The 20004-nt window shown below is 48.6% G+C and overlaps 1 protein-coding gene across 12 annotated transcripts in view; it reads right to left on the bottom strand.

Moving 5' to 3' along the window:
- Positions 1–20004, bottom strand: part of FRMD4A (FERM domain containing 4A) — a 584597-nt gene that overhangs the window by 60672 nt on the left and 503921 nt on the right. For all 12 annotated transcript variants that reach the window (XM_070500878.1, XM_070500880.1, XM_070500879.1 and 9 more), the window contains one exon: positions 3677–3753. In XM_070500878.1, coding sequence (XP_070356979.1) covers positions 3677–3753 — 77 coding nt within the window. The remainder of the gene's footprint in view (positions 1–3676; positions 3754–20004) is intronic.

Genomic DNA, 20004 nt, shown 5'->3' with positions numbered 1-20004 from the left:
TCCCCAGATTAAGATATCTAATTTAGAAGACACTTGGGTAGTCAGGACTTGTGAATAATCACTTTTTTTTCCCAAGGGAAATTTTCCCTTGAAGAAAATTTAAAGCCACTCCCATCACCTTCCCTTGGGGGCTGAAGATTTAACGGTAGGTCTTCTTCAAACCCACTTTTAAGGAGAAATTTAAATCTGGTGGTTAGTTAATGCTACTGATTCGAGGCAGGGTATTCCTCCCCTTAGTTAAAACAAAAGTTAAAAGAAAACGCCAGCTCATGAAAGAGCATACAGTTGAAAATAATGCAAGAGGAGCTGGCGAGAGAGTGAGAGGGAAACCCCTACGAGTCTTAGCAGATTTAAAAAAGAAGCTGTGATCTGAACTCCCACTTTGGCTTCCAAAGCAATGGCTGCTCCTGGGAGTAAATACCATTTTTTCTTGAAATACATTTTAGTGAAAGTAGTGTACCAGGCTAGGTGCTTGTATTTTTCACGTAAGGAGAGTGAGGAAGGGTTAAGAGGCTTGTCAGGTCTAGGACGTTCTAAACAACCCATGGGAGCACCTGAATCAGATACACTGAGAGTTTTTCTCCTGACTCATTATTAATTTATCTTTTCTCCGCATCTTTCCCTCCAGGCTCTTCCCACCCCACCAGCTCTTCTATTTTGACTAAACTTTAGAAACTGAGTATTTGCCAAAACCTAGAGAAGTGTAGAAACAGCACCAGGTACTGAGTTAGGATGCATTCACAGGAGAACAAATCCCACAGCATCTTCTGTGATCCAACCTGTGCCCATGGACTCAGGAAGCACCCTCTGCCCTGGGTGATTCCTTGTCCTCGCCATGTCCCATGGATGACATCTTTAGGACATGGTTCTCTCCCACACTTGCCATCTGATTATTTTGGTTCTGACGCCCTTCCTGGTTTGGGGGAGTTGGCTGACCCCTGAATCACCCCAACATACAGTCAACTAGATTTGTCTTCCCTGCTCCACATAAACAAGGCAACAGCAACAGGATGACACATTTAACTTAAGGAGCACTTACTGCTGTGTGAGGCAGACACCCGGGCTTAGAGCTTTGGCTCTGCCACCCGACTAAGCAGCTAATCGGAAGCGATTCCCTTTGCTTGCCTCTGTGTGTATTTGGACAAGTTGTCTTTCAAGTGGACGTCAACTTGGGTTTCCACCTCTGACATCAGTGAAGACACCTCCCTGGCCTCTCCTGGCCTCTATACTCCCTTCTTGCCTCTGGGCAAACAGAGGGCTATTTTCCTCCAGGGTACATGATCCTGCTCTGTGCTTAGGCTGCCTCGGGCTCCTCCACTTTCCTCTTCTCTCTTCTGCCCACTTGACCTGATGGACATCTTTATCCTTGAGGGCCCTACCTTGAGCTTTAAATCCTCCTCAGCCTACAAAGGTCAGCTCAGATCTCTCCTGCTCAGAAAGCCTCTCCTGAGCAGCCTAGCTTCCAGTGACCTTCAGATTTATGGCCTGTGCCATCTGGCACTTGGTCCCCACTGCCTTGTGTATACATAGTAGTAAAGTGTGAGAGCTCTGGAGCCAGGCTCCCTGGGTTCGAATCCTGCCTCTACCGCTTACTAGCCATTTGTAACCTAGAGCAAGTTACTTCGTTTCTCGGTGCCTCAGTTTCTCACCGGGAGAACAAGAAGACCAGTGGTACCTATTTCTTAGAGTTACAGAGAGCACCCAGGTGTGTAGAGCGGTACCAGCACATATGAACACTCAGTAAACATCACACCCCTTTTGCCTGTCTCCCTAGCTGTGTGGGAAGTTCTTCAAGGGCAGTGGACCCTGTTTTGGAGCCCGAACATAGAAGCTACTCAACAAATAAAAGATTGACCACTCTCGTTTTATGGCTAAAAGCCCATGTAATAGCAACATGTGAGGCTTAGACGCTTTCCTATACCCCTGGGCCTTGGGAAAAGGAAGGGAATTCAGTGTTACATCACAGAGAGGGCAACAGACCCAGAGAGAACACACACACACACACACACACACCCCCACACACACCCACACCCATTCTAGGATTTGTCCAAGGTGCCTCTGTGTGTTATCACAATTCCCAACAGAGCACAGGCATGGAAAGGCTATCTAGTGCTTATGCTCCAGCCCCTCAGATTCTCCAATGTCCAGTTTTCATTCTGTCAAGCATCCCCTTTCCTCCTCTGACCTATGGTGGCAACATTTATTTCGCTCTTTTTACAGATAAGTTTTCCTTCCTCTCACGCTCTTCAGACTCTGGTCTGATATGGTTCGCCTGGAAGAGTAACAATTCCTTCTCAGCTGGAATATTATTCTCAGCATCTCTCTCTTCTCCACTCAGTCAGCACAAATGGATTCCTGCTCAGCAGAGGCAGGGTCTCCGGACTGGGAGCCCCTTTGCGGGACCCTGAGAAAGGCTGGACCGGTCGTTAATCTACTAATGCTGCCATGTTCGCCTCCAGCGACAGAGACCTGGAATCCCTAACATGTTCTCCACTTGTTTGTCGTGTAGGAAACTGTGGGGCATGGGGCAAGCTCTTCCCCTCCACGGGAGAGGCTGTTCCATGCAGATTACACAGCGGGCCAAGCAGCGCGTCAGCCCCACTAGGTTATCAGAGGCTGCAGGAACAGAGACTACTGCACAAGCCTCAGCACTCTGACGGGGGCGGGGGCGGGAGTGGGGGCTGTCTCCCTGGGAGGCACAGCAGCTTGTTTTGAGAGCTCAGAAGCCATGTGTGAGGGGAGCCGGTGCCAAGCCCTCTTTCCTAGGCCAGGGCTGGGGTATCAATGACACATAAAAGCCATGTTCGCTTCTCTAGAGAGTCTGATCTTTTTACTGTCTTCCCAGGGCAACCTGCTTGTAAACTCATTTTTGGACCCATTGAAAGCCATCTCTCCTTAGGTGTCAGGCCTGTTTTTATGAAACTTTGCTGCTAGTTTCTGGCCTGCCTGTAACTCTAGGACTGCTGGCAGACAAAGAGAGGAAAAGCCGCGGGTACGCACGCACTGCCCCCGAGAACCTTCCACGCAGGGCTCGCTGCATTCCAGACGGGGACCCTATTGTTTGGCATCTGACTTGGAGAGCATTGATTTTTGCATTAACGCTCCCTGGGAAGCAATGAGAGGTGGAGAGAGAAAGAATCGGATTTCTTTCAATCCGCCCACAGTGCTAACACCTGAAAATTACAGCTCCCGGAATCAATTTAGCACAACTGCTCTGGGTACAGAATGCTTTTGGTGCTGGCTGTCCTGCCTGAAACATTCTGAGAAGCTCTGACAAGCCATCTTTCACACACTTTTCTGGCAAAAACTGCCTAGAAGAACTCAGACCACTGCCCTGTTGAATTTGGCGGTGGTTATGAAATGCTACAAATCTCTAAAATGCCCCGGCATGTAACGATAACTCCACACATATGAACCATCAACACTTGTAGCCAGATGAGAAGATCAGGGAATCGCTCATTTCACACACATATGCACACTTGAACCCACCACATTTATCAACACACTTAGTACAAAACAAAGCTTTTCCTGGCTGATTTAACTGTTTTCCACCATCAACCATCCTCTGCCCCTCCCCCTAGAATGACCATGAACAATGACAGCACAAAAATAGTAATATAAATAATATGCCGAGCCAGCCATGCACTCCCAGAAGAAAAGGATTTTTCCAGCTTACCTGCGTGGGTCATGAACTTCCACGGAAAACTTCTTTTCTCTGAAATACAGGTTTTCCAACTGTCTCCACTGGAAGATCTACACAGAAAACAATGCAGTTGAAACTCAGAAGGGGTTGGTTCACGCTGTGGTGCTCTCTTTGCTGCTGAATTTCTACGGCGGGCAGTTTCCTTATCAAAGCGGAGCCCGGGGACGGCTGTTTGTGCCTCCGCCTCCTCCGCTTCTTGCTTGACACACACACACACACACACACACACACACACACACACACACGCACACGCACGCACGCCGCCGCTCTCCAGTTCAAAACCCAGCACTGTGGGTGTGGATTTTCCTGCAGGTTTCTTAACGGGAACAAAACAAGTTCTTTTCAAGTTGTTCTCCTCTGCTTTGCCTTTGTTGGGTTCTCCAGGACAGTTCCCAGCGCTGCAGACTTTTCCCTCCAAGGGGAGGAGGGGAGGAGGGGAGCGGGGAGAGAGCGGCGGCCGGGCGCGCAGGGGGCAGGGGCGCGGGGAGCGAGGCGCTCTCAGAGGCAGCAGTAGCCATCTGCGCTCCTGCCGAACCAGCTTCCTCCCTCCGGTGCTGAAATGGGAAGGCGGTCAAATTCCCAGCCTCCCATCGGGACTCCACTTCCTGCCCACTAATGTGTAAGAGCTCCCACTCGCCCCGGCCAGTCCGGATGGCCAGGAAGCCTCTCTGCGCAGGGCGGGGGCTGCAACCACTTTCTTTGGGGGCTGGCGACTCAAGGCAACAATATGAGGCTGTCAAGCGCCAGCTTCTTTCTGCGGCACAAAGAAAATCCAAGAGGCTCGCTGCCATCGGGGAGCGTGAGGAGGGGAATGAAGGCGGTTCTGAAAAGGGGCGGGTAAAAAGTGCCCCCAGCTGCCCGATGGGCCCCTCCGGCCCGGTGGTCGTCCCTCCTTCGGACGGGGAACCCTTAACTCAGAGGCTGCCTGCCTTGTCTGGGAGTAATTAGGGCCGCAGCGTTGCTCTGCGAGGGGGCTTCCTTTCATCGGATGAAAAAGAAAGTTACTTAACCCTCTGGGAAATGTCAAAACAGGTTAAAGTTATGCGCGCACACAATTATATTTATATTTAGACATTTATATTTGATGCATACGGCAGCCCCTTCTAGATACTTAGAAGTTGAGCTTATTTTGCCCCAAGAAGAGGAAAGCAGAATCCCGTTCTCCTTCATCCCAAGAGCGGCCGTTCCTCCCAGGGGTCCTCCATGTCTTTGCCTACTGCTTTGAGGCACGTGCTCTTTAGGGTCTCATCCTAGACCCAGAGTCCCCTCATCTGAGACACCTGACCCTCTCTGACGTGCTTACATTTTCTCCTCCTTAGAGATGGGACTGCGATTTCCCTGGGTCCCATCAACCCCGCCCTGGAAGGCCCAGGGCACTGCTTAGTCAGGGCTTGGCCAAAAGACTCCACCCCTTCGTCAAACTGGGCTGCAATAAAAGCTGCGTCTAGAATGGCTGCATTCTTTTCTCTTCACAACCTGCCCTGCAGAATTGTACCATGATTTCGCCTGCATAACAGGAGGAGGACATCGATTCTCTTATTACACGCCACCTCTTTGTCCACAGCGCAAAGAACGTTTCATTCTGAAGCCCAAGGAAAGTTGTGCTTCTTTCTCCTTTCAGGTCAGGTGCAAGCGAATGGAGAGACATTTCAAGGAAAGTGACTGACTCAAACAGCCCTGTGTCAGCTCACAGATGAAATGCCACCTGAGTCGTCTATGACTCAAGTCACAGGTCTGAGTCTTACGCTCTCGTCTGATGCTACGCTAAATCCCTCAATGAGACACCCAAAGTTCTCTCTGACCCCCCGTGTGAATATTTATGGACATTCCCCTGAACTTAGCCACAGACACAAAAGCACCAGAACTAACAGATCCCCGGCACTGACCCCAGGATTGGGAGTAAACAGAACTAAGTGGCCAGGCACACAGGCTCCGGAGTCTGACTGCATCCGTTTGAATCCAGGCTCCCCTACATCCAAGTTGTCTGACCTTACGCAAGGGAGAGCATTTCCTTAGGCCTCAGTTTTCCCATCTGGAAAATGGGAATAATGCCCCTCGAAGGCAGAAGCACCAGATCCTTCACGCGGTATGGCACAAAGTAAGTGCTCAATGAGCTTAGAGCTCAGGGTGATTCCTAATTGTTCCTGCTTCTCCCGAAACCTGGCAGATAAGAGAGGATAACTCCAGAGCAACCAGAATTATTCTTTTCTTTTTATTTATTTATTTATTTTTGAGGAAGATTAGCCCTGAGCTAACACCTGCCACCAATCCTCCTCTTTTTGCTGAGGAAGACTGGCCCTGAGCTAACATCCGTGCACATCTTCCTCTCCTTTATATGTGGGACACCTACCACAGCATGGCTTGACAATTGGTGCCATGTCCACACCTGGAATCCGGGCCGGCAAACCCTGGGCCGCTGAAGCAGAACGTGCACACTTAACTGCTGTGCCACCGGGCCGGCTCTATTCTTTTCTTAACTGTCTTAACTCAAGCCTTGATGCTGGGGTGTCAGAAGATATCATATGATTATTGCCATGCTGGAAATCTTGAAGGAGGGGTACAGAATTATTCCCCGGCCCCCTCGCCCTTCCCTTTCCGCCAAAGAAAGGGGTGGCTGGTCGATGGCTGTTCCTTGAAGGGCCGTCAGCCCCTGTGCTGCACCCAGCTTGGCCAGGACGGCTTCATGGCTGTGTGATCTGCAGGCCCCACGCTCAGAAGGGACCCATGCTTGGTTAAAGCTCTGTTGTTTCCTTCTTGAATTTCTCAGTAAGTCGGAAGCTAGGGGTCCTGCATTTGCATTTTGCACCAGCCCCGCAAACTGTGTCACTGGTCCTGTCTCTGGTCCTGGCTGGTGCTCATGCTGCGGACACTGTCCTGGGCTGGGCGTGTAACAGGGAGAACCCGCTCAGGGAGCTTTCTCCTCCTGCTCAGGAGGAAACGAAGCAAACCTGGGGTGGGCATGCTGTGAACACCTCACCTGGAGCCCCTCCTGCCTGGTGAAGAACCGCACAGCCAATGCTCAGAGGCCTTGGTTCCCTGGCAACTCCTCCCTCCCCCACTCCTTGCAAAGCTGAAGGCAAGCTGAGCCTTCCTGGAAATGCTCCCCCCACCCCATTTTGCCTGGTGTGGAGAGCCTCGCTTCTGCCATGGGGCCCAAACAAAACCATCTGGGCTCTGCGGCGGCCCCTCGATCCACCGCCACCACCACCCGCACTACCGCTACCCAGACTTCTGCGGTGGGCACTGAACCCGGGCAGCCTGGCTCCCAGCATCTCCCGAGGACGAGGTACTGTCTGTAGACATTTTCTAACAGGGGTCAGAGCAGTGGCTTTCCCTCATGTCTGCTCTAAGGAGGGATTTTTTTTTTTTTGCAAATGAACTATTAGGAATGGAGGGTGGGAGTGAGGCAAATGAATGGACAGTTTCAAGACAGGGTTGCATTGGGACACTAGCAGGAAGTGCTCATGTGGGGACCTTTGCCTGGTGGGATGGGGGGGTTGGGGAGCAGGGTATGAAGGCAGCTGGATGCCCTCATGCACCATTTCTGTGGCTGTGCCGCACAGCTTAAAGGCCCTGCCTGCTACAGCCTCCACTCTGAGGCTGGCCGAGTAAAAACAAACAAAGAGAAGACACTTGACCTTGACCCCCCATTTTAAACAGGGTATGCTGTGCTCTGACTCTGCTGGTTTGGGGGCAGCCCCTGATCATCTGTGTCACTCCAGGAGAGCCACCCTGGCTCATCACAACCCTGTCACCAGGTAAAGACGTCACCCCGCTTTGGGACTCCACATAAAGACACATCAGACACATACAATGACCATTATGATTGCACCAGTTCCCTTAGGATTTTGTATAACTCCTCCTACAGCCAAGTATGCCCCAGGAGCTAATTAAAAGCTAAAATACATGATTCTATCAATAATCAAAGGATTAATTAATGCCTATTAAATCAAGGCCTTGCTAATACACTTCATTTGGGCATCTTTAAAAAGCTCTGCAAACATCTCTTCTTTGATCTTCTGGCATCCCCGGAGAAGAGTGAGGGGGAAATTCTCTTCTTGGGGAAAACGAGGCCCAGAGAAATTAAGGGAAACTGCCTAAGGCCACACAGCAAGTCAGTGAAGAAACCAGAAATAGGAGTCAAGGACACCTGGCCCATTACTCTAACCTCTAACTATGTTCCTTTCCACATGGGTCCACCAATTAGGGGGAACAGCTCTTACTCACTAATGGCTGGTTAACTTCACGAGTGGAATGATTTTGATAAATGAGCAACAATGTGACTGTAAGTGGGAAGTATAAAACCAAATCTTTTTAGGCCTATATAATGGCTCTCCTTTCCTTATACGCTGTAAATGATGACAAGTATTACTACTTTCTCTTCTTAGAGACCTGGATTCCTCTGGTTTTCCACACAGAGATGCCTCAGTATTCAGTAGCTTTCAATCAGGGACCAACAAATAACAGGAGTCGTGATTAAAAACAGCCTTAATAAGTTGGGCTTGCCCTAAAAACAGAAACTCAGAAAACCATCCAGAAGTGGCTTCATTGAGATGGTGTCTGTTACTGTCATTGGGACCACAGCTGGGACTAGATATGCATTCATAGTTTCTGATGCAGACTTTCGATTCCCAAGTGATCACGGGTCCTCCACTTCCCCTTTCGGGGCCTCCATGTCCTAATGTATAAAACAGGAGATGGGAAACGTTTATCCTCAGAGAGGGAACAAGAGTGGCTAAGAAATATGGCCTCTGAGCCCTGTGTGCACCATAAACACTTAATGAGCTGGACCTCGTTAGTGGATCTTATTAGCTGGTCTGCTGGATTCCCACATCCTGTGTGTGGCTGAAGGTCAGGGCAGAAAAGGGCGAACATCCCCCCCACCCCACCCCTGGCCCTGTTCTTTCTGAAGGCACAGCAGGGACAGACTGAAGCGGCCTTGACTCCATGAGACTTCCTCCCCAGCAAGTGTTTACTGAGCGCTGGGACAGAACGGGGGATGGCAGACGAGCCCTGGGAATGCTGTGGAAATAAAGCCTTGCGAGGAAGCTCACTCTAGTGCCTCTGATTCTTGCCCAGGACTTTGGGGAGCCTTGTCTTCCTCCTGTCCCCAAGGCTGACTCACCAAGCCTCTTAATGACCTCTCTCTGAGCAACTTCCTGCTTCTTCTGGAGAGGCCATTATACAGAATTCCAGCACCATCTGGTCCAGCCTCCTCCTTCCGCAGATAAGGCAAGTCCAGTGGAGAGAGGCTAAGGGACGGGCAGAGGTTAAATAAGTAACTGATGTTGGGACTACTCTTGTGACTTCTGTCCTGGGCTCTTTCTAATGCACCAGGAAGGCCTCACGATGAGAGAGAAAAAAATTGTTTCAAGCTAATGGCTAAGTAATGATCACTTCTTCAAAGGTCCTGGCAGTCGCATGCCTTCCAAACGCCAGCAAGGAGTTCTTTTATAACTAGAATTAGACTCATGGCCAGCAATACTCCCTGAGCTCAGAATGAAACAGACAAACTAAAGAACGAACTCCCTTCTTTCATTTCTGTTCTGTTCACTTTCTAGAAGCAGGGCTGCCACTCGGTAACCTCTAGGTGTATTTATCCCTCCAGCAAATAAAAATGAGTTGCCACACATCTGCAGGGCTACAGGACAACAGAAGGAGTCGCTGAAGCCCAACCTGAGGGAGTTTAATGAAAATGGGAGCACACCACAGAAAACTCCAAACCCACGCACTCAGAGAATTCGATGAGGGGAGCCCTGATGAGGTTCTGCTACGATGGGAGAAGCAAGTCTAGGGAACAAGAGAAGCAGGTATGTTTTCAGTGAGTGGACGCTATTCGTCAGAGGTTTTTCAAATCAGTTGCTTAAGGTTCAATATATTTCACTTCAGGCTTAAAGAAGAGAGAACCACTCAAGTAGTGGTGTCTACTTTGAATGGACCTGTGCTAATAGAGAATAGGAAGGACATGATGCTTAATGCATGTTTCTGTTTGTAAGAAGCTGACAACCTAGTTCGGCAGATGAGACATTCACAAAGTAGACTGGATTCAGGATATACTAATTAACTTCCTGACGGAGCTTAAAATCATCTATAGTTTCCGTAGCAGGCTTTTAAAACCCTACAGAGGCACCACATCAACTTAAGAAGATATGTCTCATGCTTCTATCTCAGACAGTCGATATTCATGACCACCGCTGATTCTCCATCGTCTTGGTTCATCATTTTTCGGGGCGCGAACTCTGGTTTGGAAGTCAAAAGGCCTCAGTTATTGTCCTGACTTTGGGAATCCCTCTACATCTCCGCTTCCGTTTCTGTGAGAGGAGGGGCGGTGTGTGGGCATTCCGACATCCTCTGCACGGGTTGAAGGTCAGCATTGTAAATCCAGGGAATGTCACACTGCTACTCTTCGGAATTTAAAAATAAAGTAGCTCGCTTTAAACATTTCCTACTGAGGGAAGACAATCCAGAACAGGATTGATTAAAAGCATGGTTTTCAAAGACATATTGTTTACCACTTTCTGGATGTGCATCCCTGTCAATTTAGTTTCTTTGTGCAATTAGTTTTCTCATCTTTAGAAAATTACTACTAGCAACAGTTTTTTCGTAGGGCTGTTGTATTAACGAGTTAATACATATAAAGTGCTTAAAATGGTGCCTAGTACATAGTTAGCACTCAATAAATAGTAGCTATTATGTTCTTTCCTCGCCATCATTTACATGTCAGTAGTATTGTTAAAGTACAAAATAAAGTTCTAAATACTTCGAACACCTAACAACCCAAAGTATAGGTTTGTGTAATTTTTTTAAAAGATGGCTAATATGGTACTGTGGCATTTTTTAAAATGTTTTCTGTTAATTAGATTTTTCACAATGCAAGCATAAGCCTAACCGGAGTTGTCGTTCCTTCCGTTGAAGCTGCTGTTTGCTGGATTCTCTTTGGGCTCCTCGGTTCTCATCTGGCTGATTCCCAAGTCCACTGCAATTCTGACCAGGGTCTGTTTTGACCATTTTCCTGCTATGACTTCTAATCTCAAAACATTCACCCTGGGAAGAAAGTACCTTATTGTAATACGGCTCAGTATGACACGGAATGGGAACCAAATCGGGCCCTCCAAAACAGGAAAACTATGTTCGTAGATAATTCACTTCCAAAGTGAGTATGAGTATAGCATTCCTTAGCTGCACTGAAAGAGAACTCGCTAGCATCTGTTTTCTTCTGAGAGGGCCTCATACCCAGCAACGAAAACAATGGGAATTTCTCTGCATAGCCAGACACAACAGAATCGAGACGTTCTTTAACTGCGTACTCCTGACCGTCAGACCACACGAGCTCCAAATTGACTTGGTTAATTCAGTGACAGAGGCCCAGAGCACCAGGCCTTGACCCTTTCAGGGATGGCCTCTTTTTAACCCATCAAAAACCTTTTAGCTTCCTTTGCCTTATGAGTCATTACAGGGGAAAGAGAGAAAGAGGGTCAACGAGTACTTAACAGGCCCATAGAGAAACAGGCGGGTTTATTTCTCCCCACTGGATGAGATTTCCTTTTATTTTTCTCCCTGGAGGGGGCCTCTCTCTCTCTGATTTTTGTGCGTACTTCCACTTTTCTTGCAGAAAGATGCATCATAAAGCTTTGGAACATGTATAAACTTTAAAGAGAAGCTGAAAGTGTTTTCTTTTCTTATCCTTGGCCTCCTGATGTAATTTCTTCCCTCCTCAGAGACTGCCTCTGGGGGATGTATGAGGATTAGCGTTCGAATGGAGACGCCAGCCAGTGATCTCCTATCTGGGTCTACCTTTGGTTTTTCCAGCAACGAGCATTGTGGCTCAGTGATGGGTGGCTTAACCTCTCTGTGCTCTAGGCTTTCCTTTAAAAAAACTTCAAGGCCAGTCACACCTGCCATGACTTCTGTCAGTGGGATGCTTCAAAGAAGGAATTAGTCTGGGGGAAAAATTACGGTGGGCCATTTCCCGTGCAACGGCAAAAACATCTCTTTTTGGATTGCTGTTAAGGTTTTTGTTTTGACTACTTCAGAGGGCAGACTTTGGGCAAAACCTGTGTTTTTCTATTTTTTTTTTTAGCAGGGAGGTTGGCACTTGTCAGTCCTCTTATGCCTGGTGGCTCTGTCCAGAGGTGAGGGATCAAAATAAGTTCCCTGATTTCCCTGGGGCTGGCCATGTGACTTCACAGAAGATGAGGAATGAGATGGAGAAGAATGGGCTGGCAACCGGCTCTATGTGGAAACAAAGGTATTTACTCATAACTAAAATCCTGCTTCATCATGCTAAAAAAAGAAAAAGAGAAAGTGACAAAACTCTACCCTAGGGTGGTCTGTGTGAAACAAAGATGAAAAAAGTTAGTAAGCCAGCCAGGGCTCTTTGGGAAGAACTATTGAACAGGAGTTCATGTGCACTTTAAGACCCCTAGCGTTTTAAGAGGCGGCCCGTCCTGCTGGGGAGGGTGAGGGCTTGCACATCTTGGTTTCTGCGGGTACCAGGACTGACGCAGACGGCCTGCTGCCCAGAGCTCAGGTGTGAGCGCCAGTCTTTCTGGTTAAAAAGTGTCTCAGGGAGCACGGCAGCCGAGCGGGCACCGGGCCAGGGGCTGGCGGCTTGCTTTGCAAGTCAGACAGCTGCGGAGAACACTTGCGGTCTTGCTGGCTGCCCCACAGTGGTGGCTGCAGCCAGCAGAGGCGGGGAGGCGGGGTCTGCCCCACTTCTGCTGGAGGGTCCAACCCCCCAGCTGGACTGGAGGTGACGGGGCTGGGATGCAGCTGCCATCTCTGCAGCTGGGGCTCTGGTGGACTTTGGTGATTTCTCTCTCTAGATTCTCTTGCTGGAGCAATTCTGTATCTGCTGCACAATTTTTCCTTCCCAGAAGGAAGAGAGATGAGAGAATGTTTTCTAGAAGTGAGGACTTCCACTCTAGAATTTCTGTCTTTCCAGGAGGGCTGCTCCCATTTACAGCTCTGCGTTTGTTCCTTTTTCCCTACATTCTCAAGGGGGCAGGTCAATTTGGGGAACTGAATTTAGGGGGAGGAGGGGCGAGAGCAGAGGAGGAAATGGATACTTCCACTCAGCAGCCTGCCCTAAACCGCCTTTTCACAGGGCTGTCCCCAGACCCCCAACTTCCCAGCCCCAATCTGGCTTGGTTCTTCCAGATACTCACATACGCCCCTCCGACAAAGCAATTCTCATCCTGTGTTGCAATCGTCTTTTTTACTCAAATATCTCCCTACCAGACTATAAGCTCCTCCAAGGTACTTTCCTGGCACCTAGCACCATGCCTGGAACATATTAGGCACTCAATAATTGTTGAGTGAGTGAATGAATGAAAGAAGAGCTTTATGAGGTAGGCATTATGGCAACCGAAGTTTAGAGAGGTTAAGTCACTTTCTCAAAGTCACACAGATGATAAATGGTGGGAGCTGGTATTTGAACCATTATCTGTCTGCTCAAAATTGAGGCCAATTCTCCGATATGAGGAACCCCCAGCAGTTGAACCAAGACATCTTGTTAAAAATACATTTACAAACTGCAAGGGAGATGGCAATAGGGAAGTGGCAGTGAGGGCCAGCCCAAGAGAACCACAGCCCTTCCTCCTTCGGGGGCTCTGTCTGAACTAAACTGGATTCCAAAGTCAACGGGGGAGTCTCCGGTCTGCAGGAGCTCAGGGGCTCAAGCTGGAATCCTAGTCCCGACCTGGAGTGGCTCTTCACAACTCATTCTGCCTAGAAACAGCCTCAGTCCTGGAGTCTCGTTGACAGGCATGACTGGGGGCAGGCTGGCCCCTCCGTGCAGAGTCCCCTAGCCTCAGGGGCTGGGAGTGAGAGCGGGTGAGACGCTGACACCTTTCAGGCTGTGCTCCGCTTTGATGTTAAACAGGTTCACACTTCCAGAAAGGTGAGTTCAGCCTGGGTTTCCCCTTTGAATCATGCTCATTAAACAAAAAATTCTCACCGAGCTCCCTCAGTATTACCTGGCTCAGCAGAAATAAGCTGTTAAGATCTCCCAAGACGAAGCGAGGTTACTGGGCTCAACTGGCAGGCTTTCCCAGCCTCGCGTTTCCTGCTTCCAAGAAAGGAAAGGCGTCCAGATGAACCAGAATTGTTCAATGGTCTGCAGGACTCCAGCAATTTGCTCTTGATCTCTAGTTACTATTAGCTGTTTGGCTCCTTTTGGTCCAAGAGATGAAAAATAAAATCGAGGGACAGTCCAGACGGACTGGTAGGGAACCTCTTATGTTTTTCATTTTTCCATTGACAAATCTAAGCTGTAAAAACTCTCATCTTCCCTCCTCCCTTCCCCTCCCTTCCAAATATCTGTCCTTTTACATGGAGCTCTCTCAAACCCTTCCTTATGGGAGCTAGACTATTTATCCTTCTATCTATGAGGTCACTGCTCACATGCACATCTCGAGATGTCCTCAAAACTAGCGGTGGGTCACAACAAGCTACTGGATATTCTGCTCTGACTGGTTTTATTCACTGAACTATTTATATTTATTTATTAAACCATGTGTCAGGCCCTGTGCTAGGCAGAGGGCAGAGAGTAGTGAAACGAACAGACAAAAATCTCTGTACATTTTTGCAAGGAAAGAGGTAAGCTAATAAATAAGAAAACTACACAGTAAGGAAGCCAGAGGATAATAGGTTCCAAGGACGAACATAAAGGAGGATACAGGTCAGGGGCTGCCACTGTTCAAAAGGTGGTCGGGGAAGGCTTCACTGAAATGACATCTGAGTCAGTATCAGAAGGAAACTGAGGGCACAGCCAGGCTGCTGTGTGAGGGGATACAGCAGGTGCAGAGACCCAAGGCACTGTGCCTGTGTGTGTGTTTGCTATGTGAATGCAGCAAATGCTGAAGGCAAAATCTGAGCACAATGGAGTATTAGCCATAAAAAGGGATGGAGTTCCGATTCACGCTATAACGTGGAGGAACCTTGAAAACATCATTCTCAGTGAAACAGGCCAGACACAAAAGGCCACAGATTCTATGATTCCATTTATATGAAACGTCTGCAAGGGGCAAATCCAGGCAGACAGAAAAGTAGATGTGTGGGTACCTAGGGCTTGAGGGGTTGGGGAGAAGTGGGGAGTGGCCAGGAGCTCCCTTGTGGCCTTTCCACTGTTTTGACTGGTAAATCCTAGTCCAGATGCACCATGGATCACGAGATGCTCTTTGGTTAAGACTGAATGAAACTAATTCCTTCAAAGGAGCCCCTAAGTCCCCAGTGATGACCATTCTCCCTAAGAAGCCCCCCTCCTAGCCCCTTTAGGATGGTTGGCCTACCAGGGGCCTCCTCTCGGACCTGCTGCGGGGGTCTCTGCAGATGACAACTGTCCTCTCCTAGCCTCACAGCTTTGGGCTGTCATGGCCGAGGTGCCTCAGGGGGATGATCTCTGCTACTGTGTGACCCCGCAGTCTTTCAGTGTCGGCTGGTGAGAAATCTGGCCAGTGACCAGTTTTATATGGTTCTTCAAACCCTACAGCTACAAGCATCAACTCAACGATGTATTTAAAGATACACACGTGAGTGCGTTCCCGCAGAGGAAATTCACTCAGCTGTGACTCCTAATGCTTATTACAGGAGGGCTGGGATTCGGTTTCCAGTCGAACGAGAAGCCTGGAAAGACTGACATCCAGAGCTCCTCTGGCTCTTTGCCCTCCCAATAAAAGGCCAGGACAGAAACACTCATCACCAGGAGCCTGGGTCCAGTCCAGGTGTGGGGAGCCCATGGACCACATTCGATGCCCATATATGCTTTCTAAAATGACAATAAGGATCGGTGAGGAGACTTGCAAAACCCTGTGTAGCACAGAAACACCTGCTAGAGATGCCAGAGAGACCTGGGTGTTTGGATAGTCTATGATTTCCCTGGCCAGGGCCCTCTGGAGGCTACCCAGTTGCTGGCTCAGCATGGGACTGTCATAAATTATGCTATCTGTGGATAATGACACCACTGCACAGCCAGAGCTGCAGGATGTGAAAATGGAAGTCCTGGCTGAAATGATCAATCTCATTACAGTGAGTGGCGAGCAGACCACCCAGGAGAGGCAAAAAAAAAAAGGCCAAAGCCAGTTCAACAGGTCACCATGCTGGTTCAAGAGGCCACCATGTGGCTTGGTTTGCCTGTGGCAGCCCTGGTTTATTCGACAGGGTGGTGTAATTATTAACCAGTGGCTTACTTTCACTCTCAAAAGTGCCCTGGTTTGGATATTAAAACCCTATGGTCACAAAAATATGAATACTGTATGATTCCACTTCATATGAAGGTCCTAAAGGAGTGAAATTCACAGAAAAAAAGTAGAATGGTGGCGGCCTGGGCTGTGGTTTAATGGGGACAGAGTTTCAGTGCTGCACAATGAAAAAGTTCTGGAGATTGGTTACACAGCAACGTGACCATACTCAATACTACTGAACAGGAGACTGAAAAAAGGTTCCAATGGTAAATTTTATGTTATATGTATTTTATCACAGTTAAAAATTTACAACCTTATGGTTTAGATGTCTCTAAAACCCCTCACCCCCAGTTGGAGTATAAAATGTTTAGGAAGGGGGGGCCAGCGCCATGGCCTAGTGGTTAACTTCAGCATGCTCCACTTTGGTGGCCCGGGGTCAGTTCCTGGGTGCAGACCTACACGACTCATTGGCAGCCGTGCTGTGATGGTGACCCATATACAAAATAGAGGAAGATTGGCACAGATGTTAGCTCAGGGTGAATCTTCCTCAAAAAAACCCAAAAAAAACCACTTTAGGGGTTGGCCTCATGGCCTAGTGGTTAAGTTTGGTGCACTCCACTTCAGTAGCCTGGGTTTATGGGTTTGGATCCCAGGCATGGACCTAGACCACTCATCAGCCATGCTGTGGTGGTGACCCACATGCAAAATAGAGGGAGACTGGCAACAGATGTTAGCTCAGGGACAATCTTCCTAAGCAAAAAAATAAACAAAAATAAAAAAATAGAGGGAGACTGGCAGCAGATGTTAGCTCAGGGACAATCTTCCTAAGCAAAAAAATAAACAAAAATAAAAAAATAGAGGGAGACTGGCAACAGATGTTAGCTCAGGGACAATCTTCCTAAGCAAAAAAATAAACAAAAATAAAAAAATAAATAAAAATAAAAATAAAAAGTTTAGGAAGGTGGAAACTGAGGGAGAATTTTAGAAGGAGAGAGGTGTGCTGTGAGCTTCCCCACCCAGAGGGGGAAGGGAGAGGATGCCTTCTTCTGCTAAGCTAGTGCGTGAGGGTTCACTAGGGTCGCCTGGAGAGCTTGACAGGTGTCTCCCAAAGTTAAGGGACACCCAAGACGGCCACATGACTCCTGCTCAAGAAATCTAAACCATGGCTTGCTACTGTCAGATGAGCTGAAGGAGGGGTGGAGCTCAGCTGGGAGAGGAGAGAAGAATGAACTTTAAATCAGCTTTGGAGCTTTGGTTGTGATAAAGGCCTGGACACTAATTTCTTAATAAATTTTATTTTGCTACGTAAAGTGACCATGTGACTCTGTATTACCTGGGAGTGGTCCGAGAAGTCATGAGCCTGCCTGCATTTTTATCGAGGGAAGAACACATTTAAAAGAACGGTGGGAGATCAAAGAAATTTGCCTTTTGAGTCCCAGGTGGTCAATGTTCTTGTCAGAGTAGCAAAGTCTTTGGGTTTCTAAGGCAGAAAACCCAAATCTGTTCATAAGTTACTACCGGTGTGGGGTTCCTTCTGGAGTGGGCGAGGCTATTGGACAGTTGTCTGTGGAGGTCTGGGATCCAACAATAGCGTATGGTTTTGATTTGCTTCTTCAGATTGCATCCACGGTCAACGGGGCCCCCTGAGTAGTGGGAATCTGTTTCCTTGAGCTATTTAGAAGCTGGTCAGTCTCAAGGGGGCTGCTGGCCTGTCTGGCTGGGTGTTCATTTGCATGCTATAAATACCGAGCGTTGTGTTTGAGCCTACTATCCTCACAGTCAACGTGGCTGTTTCTGTGGCCTTCCTAGTGCAGTCCCAAGTGCCTGCTCAGGGAGGCAGGACAAGAAGTCAAGAGCAGGCCTTGCTGTGGGACGTGGGTGAGCCCCGGGAGACCTCCCCCCAACGGAAGAGACAGACGCGTCAGCAGGTGGAGGAGAGTGACTCCAGTCATCTAGGCGGATCTAGCTTGGGCTTTGGCTGAACTGGAGAACAATCTGAGAGAGATAGGGGTCTTCTATCTACTTAGAAAGTGGCATTTTCTCCCTCCGCCACCTTCTTCTGGGAAAATGCTGATTTTCATCCTTTCTTTTATTAATTACTCCTTTCTGGCTCTACAAGGAGCTTGCCCCCTCCTTCCTTCCTCTCGTTTCTAGTCTCAAGTTTCTGTCAACCTCAAGATTCCTGATTGTCTATTATCAACCACCTTATCATTGGGGAAACTGAGGCCCAGGGAGGTGACTCATCTTGCAGAACTGGAGCTAGAACTGAGATGTCTTGACTAGCAGGCCAGATATCTTGGGTGTCTGAGGCCGGGGCAGGAATGTCACACCCAAACGGTGATGGGAGGCCTGCAGATGAACACAACCAGGAAGCCAGGGCCCATTTGGGTGGGATCTTCAGAGCACAGTGTACCCTCCTCCAGCAGATATCTCCAAGCATGTCACCCCGGGAGAGATTCGGACCTGCCTCTCCTCAAGGGATAACTCCATCCCTCTCCACCTGCACTTCTGCAGGGAAATTACTCTCATTTAGCTGCTCTCTACGGATTCTCCACCTGGATTGGGTAACGCTTTGATTTTCTGCTCATAGACATCAGCTTCCTCAAAAGTAACAGTCTGACACCAGCACAGGTACCATGGGGACAGTTTCAACAGGAATACAAGTTGGTGGCCTTGCAGGTTTGGCTGACTCAGGACCGGGCTCCGAAATGGCCTCCACAGGAAACTGTGGGAACCAAGGGACCCCTGGTTCCCAGATTCAAAGACCAAGAAAAAGTGAATCCTCTTAACAAAGAGACGCTGTTTGCTCTTCATCGTGAAGCCACCTCTCGTGTTCAGTATAAAAGAAACTGTAACGCTATTCGCTCTGTCGAGGGCAACAGCCCTTTTATCTTGGGGAACAGGGAACTCTTTCAGATGTAAACATATTCAAGATGGAGAAAATCAGGCTATTTCTTGTGTTTGAGAGTCTCCACAGATATAGAAAGAGAGGCACAGAGAGTTTAAAGAAGTTAGCGCACCTTTTTGGAATATACTAGAAGTCAGTTAATAGCACCAAAATTCCTCTTTGGTTGAGATTTTGAGATTTACTCTGGGCCTTTGAGTGGGTATGGAGGCCACTGAACATCTTTTTTTTGAAGGGGTAACTTCTCTAAGAAGGTACTGGATTTTAACTCAGACTAAAATATCTTCACAACAACAGAACCACGCAGTGGGATCACATAGAAGGTTCCTTGCTACCTGTGTGTAGAGCAGTGGTCCTCAAAACACAGTCTTATCTGAATCACTTTGAGGGCTTTGTGAGAACACAGATCACCGAGTCCCATCCTCTGAGTTTCTGAGTCCATAAGTCTCAGGTGGGGACTCAGAGTTTGCATGTCCAACATGTTCCCAGGCGATGTAGATGCTGCTGGCCCAAGGGCCACACTTTGAGAACCACTGCTGTAAGAGCTACTGGGCTGTCTGACCAGCCTCTCCCTTCAGGACTGAAGGACTTACTCTCTTTCCAGGAGTCATCCTCGCTGTAGAGAGCCATCTTGCTCAAGGGCATGACCCCTTCCCTGAGGGTCACCTGTATCTAAAAATTGGTTGATGCTGGGGATAAAGCTCAGCCCCCAGCCTCTGGGCAACAGCTCTGATGGCTCCTCCAGCTTCAGAGCTTTGCCCAAGACGGCATCATAACTCAGCTTCTCTCTCTACCTGGTGCTGCTCCTCTTCCCCATTGGAATTAACCCCCAAGGACTTCCCGACACACTTCGTGCATATGAACCCATCTCCGACTCTGCTTCCCAAGGAGCCTGACGTGCAACACTCTCAGAAGGAGAGAGTCACTTAAACATCACCTCCTTGGAGAGGCCACTCCTGGCCATCCACCACCCCTCCACTCTTCCTTATTCTGATTGGTTGTCTTCGTAGAATTCAATACTCTGACACCATACATTAGAGATTCATTTAATGTTATCGCTTGACTGCTCCCCCCACGAGACTGTAAGCTCTGTGAGGGCAGGGACCTGTCTCTTCTGTTCGCTGTAACATCTGCAGGGCCTAGAGCAGAGCCTGGCCACCACAGGCATTTGGTAAGTCTCATACGTGCACCACTGTATAGGAGAGGCTTCCATA

This window comes from Equus asinus, chromosome 29 (genome assembly GCF_041296235.1).
Source record: "Equus asinus isolate D_3611 breed Donkey chromosome 29, EquAss-T2T_v2, whole genome shotgun sequence".
In the NCBI taxonomy this organism is placed as follows: Eukaryota; Metazoa; Chordata; class Mammalia; order Perissodactyla; family Equidae; genus Equus; species Equus asinus.
Note: the sequence above shows the minus strand (reverse complement) of the source record. Positions and strands in the feature narration are given on the sequence as shown.